At 45.4% G+C, this 12130-nt stretch overlaps 1 protein-coding gene across 1 annotated transcript in view; it reads left to right on the plus strand.

Annotated features, from left to right (window-relative positions):
• The window catches only part of LAMC1 (laminin subunit gamma 1), a 124040-nt gene that overhangs the window by 80235 nt on the left and 31675 nt on the right, over positions 1–12130 (plus strand). The window contains exons 3-10 of the mRNA XM_004767975.3: positions 3866–3996; positions 6122–6288; positions 9325–9513; positions 10307–10424; positions 10803–10901; positions 10993–11129; positions 11685–11807; positions 11895–12084. Of these exons, the coding sequence (XP_004768032.3) occupies positions 3866–3996; positions 6122–6288; positions 9325–9513; positions 10307–10424; positions 10803–10901; positions 10993–11129; positions 11685–11807; positions 11895–12084 (1154 nt within the window). The remainder of the gene's footprint in view (positions 1–3865; positions 3997–6121; positions 6289–9324; positions 9514–10306; positions 10425–10802; positions 10902–10992; positions 11130–11684; positions 11808–11894; positions 12085–12130) is intronic.

Genomic DNA, 12130 nt, shown 5'->3' on the forward strand with positions numbered 1-12130 from the left:
AAAGGAAGTATTTTTTAGTCTCGGGGAGGGGGAACAATTGAAGCAAGTCATTTAAGAATGCCGGCTTCCTTCATTATTGTGCAGGGGAAGGTGGACCACATTTGTCTGCACTATTGTCAATCATAAAAACTTCTGATCACCTGACAGTGCTAGTGTCTGTGACAGGAGAGACGTGTAGGTTCCCGTGGTACAGTGCTCGAGCATCACGATAGAAGCCTTTCCCTGTTTGAGCACAGAAGGAATTAAAGCTATCTTTTTTCTCGTGAATTCTGTGTCCATGTTCTTTATACACCATAATTTAGAATCTTTCTGCAACACAGAATTGGAGATGCTTGTGTCATGTGGCTGAAGCTGATATCTAAGTGGGGGCAGCTGTATGAAATGACTGAGTGAGAGCGACCGGTTGTGAGTCTGCAAACTCTGTACATTTCATGAAAATCTGTCGTCATTTCTAAATAGGGTAAAGTAGAGAGTTCCTTTATTCTTCTGGGCTTTATGACTTTTTTTAAAAATTTATTTATTTATTAGAGGGAGAGAGACCACGAGCAGTAGGGAGAAGGGGGTGGGGAGCAGGTTCCCACTCAGGGGGAAGCCGGATGCGGGACTCAGTCCCAGGACTCCGAGATCACAACCTGAGCCAAAGGCAGCCGCTTAACCAGCAGGGCCACCCAGGAGCCCCTTCGTGCTTTTGTGGCTTCTCAGTCTTTCTCTTGAAGTTTATTATATTCAAGGACTCTTTGTGATTTGACCACGTGGTTTTGGATAGCGGCAAAAGATGAGAATATGTTTCTCTGTGGGTCCAGTTCTTCCCTTCTGTTGTATTTCTGCAATTTGCTGAGAGATCGTGAATCTTGAGCTTGGTCAACTCTGAGGTTCTGGTGAGCAGTGAGTATGTTCGCAAAGGCCTTTCAGTGAAGTGTTTCTTGCAATGGTAGTAAGATATGTTCAGAATAAGGAGTAGAAAGAATAGCTTTTTGATAGATTAAAAAACAGAAGATTGAATGTCTAAGGGAGATGTGATCTATAAATTTTTTAAGTTTATCAGTTTGCTAGCTTAGGTGCTTCCTGTGCAAATGATCCTTTTTGACAACCCTGCAGAGATAGCAGTAGAGGCAGCAGGAGGAAGCATTGACTTACGTGACTTCACTGTGGTGTATTCTGGAACCTCTGCTAACTGGATGCCTTATCAGCCTGTCCTGAAGCAGTTCCTCCAGCTGTAGGAGTTCTGATGTTTGCTACTGGTTTTGTTTTGTTTTTTTGTTTTTTTCCTCAAGTTATCTCTATACCCAACTGTGGGGCTCAAACTCGCAGCCCTGAGATCAGGAGTCACATGCTCTATCAGCTGAGCCTGATGTTGCGCCTCTTTATACCATAGGAACTTGTGAGACTAAATGTGGTAGAAATGTCACGGGCATCTGTAATAGATCTGGTCAGTTGCTGTCATTATGCAAAAACATTAGTTCTGTGTCTCTGGATGTAAGAGCTCTGGTTTTCATATCCACTTGCCAAGGAGCGCTCGCTGATCAGATGTTAGCTGATTTCACAACGATAATTGACTTGACAGCTGAGCTGATATGACCCCCTCTCCTCATTGCCTCCTGTGCCTCTCTCCAAAAGCTGCGATCTCCCCGATGGGAGAATAGACCCTTCCTGGTTTCACTGTATATGAATATTAATGAGCATATGCTGATTTAAAATAATAATAATAATCAGCATGTATTATAGCACTTTCCATAATGTGCCATAATGTGCCAAGCAGTGTTCTGAGCCCTTTAGCTGTATTTACTGCAGATGTATATACGCACTCTATATACTGTTTACTCATTGAACTTTCACAGCAACTCTACAGGTAGATACTTTTGTGATCTCCATTTTACAGACAGGGCATCGACCTCATTTATCAGAAGAGATCAGAAGAGATCCAATAACCCACATTACACAGATTTAAGCAGCAGAACTGGGATTCAAAACCTAGAAAGACTGGCCCCAGAACCTGTTCTTTTTAAGATGCCTTTTATGAAAGAAATGGCTTAGACTCAGCCCTTGAGAAGCTTTTACTCAAGGAGAGCTGTGATAAAGATGAAGCTCAGAGGAGATAGGAGGTACAGTAAGCATTAAACACAGACATACGCGGAGCTATTTACATTACAGACGACTCAAAGATTCCTAGCGTTGTGGCCGGGAGTGGGAGTTGTTATTGGAGTTCCAAGTTGGGATGCAGTGGAATCATCATCTCTTCTCCTTTCTAATTATACTTGGAGGCTTCACGGGGATTAGCTTTTATGAGCCCTCTAGGTTGCTCTCTGTGCCAGGGGTTTGGCTTGGTTCGAGCCGTGCTGCTTAATCAGGGGTGTGCCTCCCTGTCTCTCAGGGAGCCTTCTGAAAACACAGATGCCTGTGGCCCTTGCACTTGCTTGTTGCTTCCCCATGGGGGATGCTGAGAGGCACACCTAGGATGGGACTTTACATGGTGTCTTTGGGTGGTCATGTGTCATATACTACTCCAAAACGTAATGAATTTAAGCAACCATGATTTATTATTTCTCATGATTCTGTGTTGGTGTGGGCTCACCCACACTGGCAGCTCAGCTGGGGGCTGGGTTTCTCTCCCCCTGTAGTCTTACAGCTTCGACGAGGCTAGACTAGGCTTCCCCGGATGATGGCAGAAGCATTCCAAGAGGGTAAGTTCCTGGGCACAAGTGCTTATCAGACTTCTTTCTGCCTGTGTCACTTTTGTACATTTCCCCTGGGCAGAAAGCAAATCACATGCCCCAGCCCAGCATCAGAGTGGAAAGGGACTCTGCAGGGTGTGGACGCCGGCAGACAGGATTCACTGGAATCATTATTCTAACAATCCACCATAGATGTAAACATCTGACTAAAATTAGCTCAATGGAAGGGCGTTTATTAAAAGGGCTTAGATCTCATAAAACCTAGAGGAAAACATTAACTTTCCTTCTCGCCCCCTCTCATTATGCTACACCTACCAATCGAATCAGTTGTGGTTGCTTCAGATGTGTTCATTTGCTCAGCAAATGTTACTTGAGCACCTACTGTACGCTGAGCACCAGGGAAGCTGCAGTCAACAAAACGAAGAAGTCCTGCCCTCGTGGGGCTTACGGTCTTGGCAGTGGTGGCGGAGGTGGGGTGGGGTGGGCTTGTGGTGGTGGAAAGAGACTATAAATGAAATAGGCAAGTGAAATAGGGCCTTGGGGTGGGCAGCAGTTCTAGGTTGGGGGGCAGGGAAGGCCTCCCGGAGAAGTGACATTATGGCAGAGATCAAGACAAAAGCTGCATCTGACTGGTTCTGGCCCAGTCATAATTTAGTACTGTGTACTTGGTTGCCTCTCCCAGATCTGTCCGTAGCGGACTGGGGGTGGAGGGAGAGAGAGCTGGTACAGATGGGGCAGGAGGAGGCAGGGAGCGGCGCAGCTCTTGCTGTGTGGTTCCAGGAGCTCTGTGCTGCTTGCTCGGACTGAACGTGGGGTGTGGACACAGGGTGGAGAAGAAGGGACCTGTGTATTGAGTCCCTCCCGTATGCAAAGCATTTAGAAGTATATTTCATGTAAAACTTGCAGCAGCCTTGTGAAGAAATGAGTAGTATTCCTGCTTTTTTGGGACTCTGAGTGGTGACACAACAACTTAGATTAAAGAAGAGAGGAGTCAAGAAGAAGACAAATGTTAGGAAATTAAGGGAGTTGTTGAGCATTATAGCAGATTTAATGCTGGAAGAGGATATAAGTCACATGATATATAACTGTATGAAAATTTAAAAAAATACTGTCACATTGATGTTTCTCATCTTCAGTCTCTTTACCTTTTTCTGTTTTTCTTTATTTTCTTTCTTTTTTTTCCCCCCCGACAGGAATGGGTCACTGCCACTGACATCAGAGTAACTCTCAATCGGCTCAATACTTTTGGAGATGAAGTGTTTAACGACCCCAAAGTTCTCAAGTCCTATTACTATGCAATCTCTGATTTTGCTGTGGGTGGTAGGTAAGTAAACCATGAAATAACTTTTTTTTTTCCAAGATTTTCTTTATTTGACAGACAGAGATCACAAGTAGGCGGAGAGGCAGACAGAGAATGGGGCAGGTAGCAGGCTCCCTGCTGAGCAGAGAGCCCGATGCTTGGCTCGATGCCAGGACGCTGGGATCATGACCTGAGCCGAAGGCAGAGGCTTTACCCCACTGAGCCACCCAGGCACCCCAAACCATGAAATAACTTTGAAAGTGACTGGAGCTTTGGTTTAGAAGTGAATGTAGCAACTTGTTTACAACCATATTAATAATGTTGTTAGACCTTCTCATTATCCTGGAAACAAAGTAATGAGGTTTTCTAAAACCCTGTCAAATCAGCACACTGGGTGAATCCTTACTGAGCACCTCAGTGCAAAGCTCTGCGCCGGGCCCTCCAAAGCCACCGAGGCAGCACAAGACGTTCACCTGCTGCGTAGGACTTGACCTTCTAGGATCCTACAAATGAAGGGGGGCAGGCAATGTATGAATATGTGAAAAACTAAAACACGTGTTTTAGAGAGAAAGAGGCCATATATTGGAAAATGAGACGGAACTGTCAAGCTAGGGCGGGGAGCAGATGGGGACAAAGCGGGGCCCTGAAGCAGGGGCAGAATCTGAATAAGGAGGGAGGGCGTGTGGGTGGGTGCCGGGTGGGCAGGTCACAAGCAGAAGTGTAGGGCTGGGAGGTTGTAGGGCTACTCAGCTTAAGGAACATCTCCTCTGGGAGTCTGTAGAGCTGACAGAGTGAAAGCTGATCGAGACTCTAATCCATGAGAAACCGTGTACTGATTGAAGTAGGCCATGCTATCTAAACAGCGGTTAGGAAGATGACCTACGGGCAAGGTGAAAGTAGAGACCATCCAAAGAATTTCTCTTTTCCTTGTGATGCTGTGATCTGGGTATTAGGTGACAAATACCTGACATTAGGGTGGTAACAGTAGACGGGAAAGGAACATGGCAGCCATCTGTGAAGCAAGAATTATCAGGACATAGTCAAGGATGATGTTAAGGTTTAATGATCAGGAGAACGGTGGTCTACTAAAGAAGTAAATGAAGAAGATGAGCGAATTTAGGGAGAGGATGGGTTTAGACGTAGACATGCATTGTTTTAGGTTATAGGAGATATCTGAACTTGCTCCTGTCCCATCAAGGGTAGGAGCTGAGGGGAGAGATGAGAGCTGGGGATAGAACTTTGGGATTCATCCTGGTGCACTGTAGATGTTTCTGGAAGGTCTGAAAGGTATTACTGAGTAGCAGGCGGAACATTGGGCCTGATTCTGTCTTCATGGAAGCCAGTGAAGGGAACATCAGGGCACTAGAGCATGTTTTAGCGTTCATGACCATTTCCATGAGTCCTTAGTTTGTGGTTGTACCTGCTCCTAGGGTTCCTTCAGGGATTCTTGCCCCAAACAACGTGAGGGAGTGTCAGGCTACCTCTCTGCATACGGTGGTGAGGTGCTGAACGCCTCTTACTATCTTCAGATCAGGACACTTTAAAATCATTATGACACATAACAGCCATGACCACCTTTTTCCCTTGTACTGTGCCTGCACAATCCTGGGCACATGAATAGAGCAGCTTCTTGGTTCTCCTGATAACCCCGTGAAATTCACATTGTCATCATCCCTATCTTACAGGTTAGGTGCAGAGGTTAAGTGACATCGGTAAGTCACAGAGCCAGCTCCCAAACTCATGTAGCCAGGCTTCGGGGTCCTTGCTCTGCATGACCTCCACACTTGGCTGCTGCTTGATACACACAGTTGACTTTAGGAAGTGATCCTAGAAATTGCGGAAGCCTCCAAAATTGCTAGAGACTTTCTTCCCATGTCTGGTTAATGCTCTATCCCCTATTAAGTAAAGATGTTTTGGGGGGAGGGTTATTTGGCTTGTTTAATTTTTCTTCCTACCTGAAAACTCAGTCATTACTTAATATTGCTTAGTTCCTCAGTGTATAGTCTTGAATGGTAAAACTAAAAAATAAGTAAGTAAAAAATTAAAAAACTGTTCTGGGGTTGTGTTTAGTTCTCTTTGTACCTCCTTTTTCTGCATCCATTTCTGGGACTTGGTGGCCATTTCATATTTTTGTCTGTTCCCTTCCCAGGTGTAAATGCAACGGCCATGCAAGTGAGTGTGTGAAGAACGAGTTTGACAAGCTGGTGTGTAATTGCAAACATAATACTTACGGGGTGGACTGTGAGAAGTGCCTGCCTTTCTTCAACGACCGGCCTTGGAGGAGGGCAACTGCGGAGAGCGCCAGCGAGTGCCTGCGTGAGTGCCCCTTGGCCTCCGTCACTAAATTATCTTGAGGACTTCCAGAGTGGGGAGAAGGAATGGGTGACTTCCTTCTGTTCCTCCTTGAAAGGAGAACTCTGAAAGGCAGTGCTGCTTCTGTAATCGAGAAGCGTAGAATGGTAACCTGTACGCCCATTGGAGGAAAATCATAGATGAAGGCAGTTGGCTACGAATACAAAGCATGTTTCGTTTTGTTCAGTTTCAGTATCAGAGTGGGAGCAGCGTCTCCAAGGTTTGGAACTTCGCTTGGATCCAAGTGCTAGGCCAGTGTAGCCTACTACAAGATACGGTTTATCTAGTCTTGCCTTAGCTGCACGTTAAAATATTTTCCTACCAGCAGTCAGGGTCATTGATGAACATGTGTTCAGTACATTGAGTTCTGGACTAAGGCTGCATTCAAAAAATTATTTCTCAAAATTATTCTTCCTTTATTTCACTAAAGAGCACAGCAGGGAGACTTTTCCTGCTCCTCCGTGTAGAGGTGGGCGGCTTTGGGAAGGAAAGTAGATCTTAGTATTTCTAGAGAAGGGCAAAAGGAAAAAGGCTGCACCTTGTTTTATCCCTTAGTAATGGCTTGGTTTATTCTGGACAGATAGAGAAAGAAGCCTCAGGAGAAAGGAACCATGAAGCTATGTAATTATGCTTTGGCACGGACTTAAAAATTAGAAACTTTTAAAGCAGCTATAATTTTTTATGACCTTATAAATATTTCTTATCATATACTCTTTTTTTTAAAGATTTATTTATTTATTTATTTGACAGAGAGAGAGAGGGAGAGCATGAGAGGAGAGAGGGTCAGGGGGGGAAGCAGATACCCTGCTGAGCAGGGATCCTGATGCGGATCTCTATCCTGGGACTCCAGGATCATGACCTGAGCTGAAGGCAGTCGCTTAACCAACTGAGCTACCCAGGCGCCCCTGTCATATACTCTTGGTAAAGGAATAAGAGAGACACTCTGAGCTCACTGGAATTATTGGCAGAAACCTTGAGAAATGACCAGTATCTTGACTCAGGACTATTTCTCTTAGTTGCCTTAGAGCAGGTTTTCTTATCTTTCCTTTTCCTCAGTAAATCCCAGATTTGAAGATAAATCATACAGCCACCTCTAGGACTCCTGGGCGCTTGCTTGAGCTTCAGTCCTTGACTGAACTGTAACAGCTAATGTGAGAAGCTAAACGATAAAGGTCTTAACGGAAACAGTGAAATGCCCCAAGACATGACATTTCAATAAATGTACACATGTGTTTGAAAAGTACTTTGCTTAGTGATGGGGTCGTATCTTTTTTTTTTTAATTTTAAGATTTTATTTATTTATTTGACAGAGAGACCACAAGTAGAGAGGCGGGGTTGGGGGGGCTGGGGGGGCAGGCTCCCCGCTGAGCAGAAAGCCCAATGTGGGGTGCAATCCCAGGACCCTAAGATCATTACCGGGGCTGAAGGCAGAGGCTTAACCGGCTGAGCCACTGGGGTGCCCTGATGGGGGTCATATCTTGAGTCTGTCTAGGAACATTATGAAAATGTTCCAGACTGGCAAGTGAACCCAATACTGTTTCTAAAGGACTTTGATAAGGAACTAAATCAACCTGCCTTGGGTCCCTTCAGCACTAAGTTTCTGGCCGTTGGGACAGTACTTCAGTATTGTCAGGATGCTGGGGTTGGAGAAGAGAAGATTACAGCCTTCTCTCTTACCAGTTGCTGGTGACGGAGACACGGTGCCTGCTTTACCTGTGGGTTAGGACAGTGTAGGCAAGGGGACTGTTCTGCTACATGGTCCCAGGGCACCAAAGTGTTTAGGTGGGGGTGGGCTGGGTTTGGCCTGGGGTAGGATGTGAGGGATAATCTAGGGAGACTTGAGAGATGAGACGGAGAAAGGGAGCTCTCTAAGTTACTTAACACAGCTCTAGTTTTTGGTGCCAGTGACTCAAGTTGCTAAAAAGTTTTCAAGTATAATACTGTGAAAGAACTGGTTATAAAGAAGGGGAGGTGACAAGAAAGAAAAAATATATATTCAGTCTTTTTTTTTTTTCTTTTTTAAAGATTTATTTATTTATTTATTTATTTGACAGATCACAAGTAGGCAGAGAGGCAGGCAGAGCCTGAGAAGGAGGCTCCCTGCTGAGCAGAGAGCCTGAGGCAGGCCTCAATCCCAGGACCTTGGGATCACAACCTAAACCAAAGGCAGAGGCTTAACCCACTGAGTCACCCAGGCGCCCTATTCAAACATTTCTTTAAAACAACTTGGTTTATCTGAAATCAAATAAAACTGTATTTAGTGCTCAAGATACTGCCGGTATTTTGTGTGACATCAGTAATTCTAAGAAAATACACTTATTATAAACACAGAAAAGAAGTTCTGTGACTACATATACTTCTTCTTAAAATATAGTTGTGTTCCACAGGGAACATAGTAACTTAACGGAGGCTGTTGGCTTTGTGGCTCCCCAGGAGACAGACGTGTCTAGTGAAGCTAGATTTTTCTTCAGTGCTGCTTCCTTCCACGGAGGCGCTCATTTAACCCATATGTATCAGGTTACGCCAGTCTGGCCTTGAGAGCAATCTGGCACTTAGAAAGTTAGTATCTTAACTTATTTCAATTGGGACCTGAAGAGTTAAGGTAAATTAAAGCCTGAATATAAACTGGCTCCCTGTTGCTGGAGTTGGTATTAGAACGAAGGATAAAGATTCGGAAAAATTGCAATTTGACTTGCCTTTCACTTGTATATAAACAATTGCCTGGAGATTCCTAAGTACAGGAATTCCTTGTATTTTACCATGGCGTGAATTGTGATAAGACCATCTCTGGGTAAACCGATAGCCTCACTATCTAAACCTTCATTGACCTCCTGTTTTTGTTTTCAAATGAACAACGCCTCAAGTGGGCGTTCTTTTCTGGCCTCCGTTGTGCCCCAGAGATGTGGGAGATGGTGGTTTGGTTTGCTCAGAGTCTTTTGAAATGCCGTTCAGCCAAGGAATGCGGATCTGACATCACTCATACGTTTTTTTGGCCAACAGCCTGTGACTGTAATGGCCGCTCACAGGAGTGCTACTTTGACCCTGAACTCTACCGGTCCACCGGCCACGGGGGCCACTGTACCAACTGCCAAGGGAACACAGATGGCGCCCACTGCGAGAGGTGCCGGGAGAATTTCTTCCGCCTCGGGAACAGCGAAGCCTGCTCTCCCTGTCACTGTAGTCCCGTGGGTAAGTGACAGGCAAAGCCAGCATCAGCCTGACCGATGGAAAGACAAAACCCCGCACCCCCCCAGAAAACAAAGCTCTGCTTCCTAGGCACCTGCGCTGGGGAAGAGTGGAAGTACGTGCACTGTTGTCCCAGGCAAATGACACAGGATGTGCCTGACCCTCCCCACCTCCACTCTCTTTAACCAAGTTCAACCTCCCAGTGATTTGCTGGTGTATATAAATAAGTGTGGGCTTGGCCTGAGTCATGGTTTTGTGTAAATAATTAGTAACCCGATCCTAGAGACCATACGAACTTTGACTGGAAAAGGTTAGCTGCTTCGTGAGTTCTTGCTCGTTAATAATTTTGTTTCGTTCACGATCCTTAAAGGGCTGGACTTTCCCCGGCATGTTGTGTGTGTTCAGAGATGTAGGATGCTCTGAGTCTGCTCTCCTCTTTCCAGAGTCTGACTTTTATGTTGCTGTGCCTGTAGATACGTAAATTCTAGACATGGGCCTTAAGGAGCCTGTGCTTGTCCACAGAGAAGTGACTGAGTTGGGGAGCAGTTTATCCCTGGGCGCAGACATATTTGCTTCTCAGCATTGATGAGCTGGGTGTGTATCTGGTGAGGTTGAAATGGTATGGCTCGAAAGGATATGATTCTGAGATTATTGGGATTTACAGTTTGATCTTTTCTCGGTAACCATCGAGAGATGACATCTTGGGTTTCAGGCATTGTTTTTTGTTACCCATTTTTTTTTTTCTTTGACATATTTACTTGCATTTCTGGTCGTTGACAAGCTCTTTAAATTTTAGGTTCTCTGAGCACACAGTGTGACAGTTACGGCAGGTGTAGCTGCAAGCCGGGAGTGATGGGTGACAAGTGTGACCGCTGCCAGCCCGGGTACCATTCTCTCACCGAGGCAGGGTGCAGGTAAGACTTTTCAAACCCAGGGGAAGGGGGCAGGTTCTAAACGTGGTTGATCAAGAATAAGAGTCCTCGTGGCTTGTCTTCAGCATTATAAACGTTTTCTCCCCCCCACTAATTGTCAAGAACTTCTGGCTGTAAATATGGTCCGGGTTTGGTTTGTAACTCAGTTGAAGCAGGGTTTTTAGTATGGAAATGTGATAGCTATATCCCTGATTGAAACCAAATCCAGACATGAAACTGAGTTTAGGACTCCTTTTGCTTTTTTATGTTTTCCTTTAAAAAAAAAAAAAATCAAAGTCAACCAACAAAAGTGGACTTTAAGAGTGGAGTTTCCTTCTCAGTTCTCTTCTCTCTCTGTTTTACTCCTTTCTCCATCCACAGGCCGTGCTCTTGCAATCCTTCCGGCAGCGTGGACGAGTGTAATGTTGAAACCGGAAGATGTGTTTGCAAAGACAACGTCGAAGGCTTCAGCTGCGAGAGGTAAGCGCATTCTTCCTCTGGCCGGACTGTTTTTTTCTGGCCTCATATTTCAAGTCCAAGAAACTCCTGATTATATCTTTATGTTTTTCAGATGCAAACCTGGATTTTTTAATCTGGAACCCTCCAACCCGAGGGGTTGCACACCCTGCTTCTGCTTCGGGCATTCTTCTGTCTGTACTAATGCTGTCGGCTACAGCGTCTATCCGATAACCTCTACCTTTCAGATCGGTAATTTGGACCTTCCCTTCTGTCTCCCAGAATTATGAGACTGGACTTAATGGTATTTTTTTAAAAATGAGTAACTTTTTGAGGATTTTTTGATGGTAGTAGCATTCCGTTTTTAAATGTTAATAATTTTTTTATTTGGCTCTCTGTTTGGCTTTTTATTTTTTATTTATTTTTAAAGATTTTATTTATTTGAGAGAGAGAGAGAGCGAGAGAGAGGAGCAGGCTCCCCGCTGAGCAGAGAGCCCGATGCGGGGCCCGATCCCAAGACCCTGAGATCATGACCTGAGCCGAAGGCAGAGGCTTAACCAGATGAGCCACCCAGGCGTCCCCTGTTTGGCTTTTCAATTTAATGAAAACATATGGATTTAGGGTTTACTATAGTATAAACTTTTGTAAAATCAAAATATAGCTTGAGGGTAAGCACACACAGGTACCGTCATAGGATCCGTGTATTCAGAAGTACTTATTGGTGACTTTCCGTGTTTGTTGGTGTTGTATAAAGGACCTGAATTCAGGATGCTCACAGTGTGATGTGCTTCCTTCCTGTGCTTGCAGATGAAGACGGGTGGCGCGTGGAGCAGAGAGACGGCTCTGAAGCGTCGCTGGAGTGGTCCTCTGAGAGGCAGGATATCGCCGTCATCTCAGACAGCTACTTCCCTAGGTACTTCATTGCTCCCGGTAAGTCAGGCGCAGTGGCTGTCTGGGGTGAGGAGCGCTCCTGTCTACTCTCCTCCTCACCTCGCCCACCCCTGTGTCTGTTTGCAGCTAAGTTCTTGGGCAAGCAGGTGTTCAGTTACGGTCAGAACCTCTCCTTCTCCTTCCGGGTGGACAGGCGAGATACTCGCCTCTCTGCAGAAGACCTGGTGCTCGAGGGAGCTGGCCTGAGAGTGTCCGTGCCCTTGATCGCTCAGGGCAATGCCTATCCGAGCGAGACCACTGTGAAATACGTCTTCAGGTAAGATGGTCTTCTTTGTAAAGTCTGACTTGAGCGGAGTTGTAAA

Source organism: Mustela putorius, unplaced genomic scaffold, assembly GCF_011764305.1.
Source record: "Mustela putorius furo isolate JIRA1106 unplaced genomic scaffold, ASM1176430v1.1 tig00537335_pilon_pilon_pilon, whole genome shotgun sequence".
Lineage (NCBI taxonomy): Eukaryota > Metazoa > Chordata > Mammalia > Carnivora > Mustelidae > Mustela > Mustela putorius.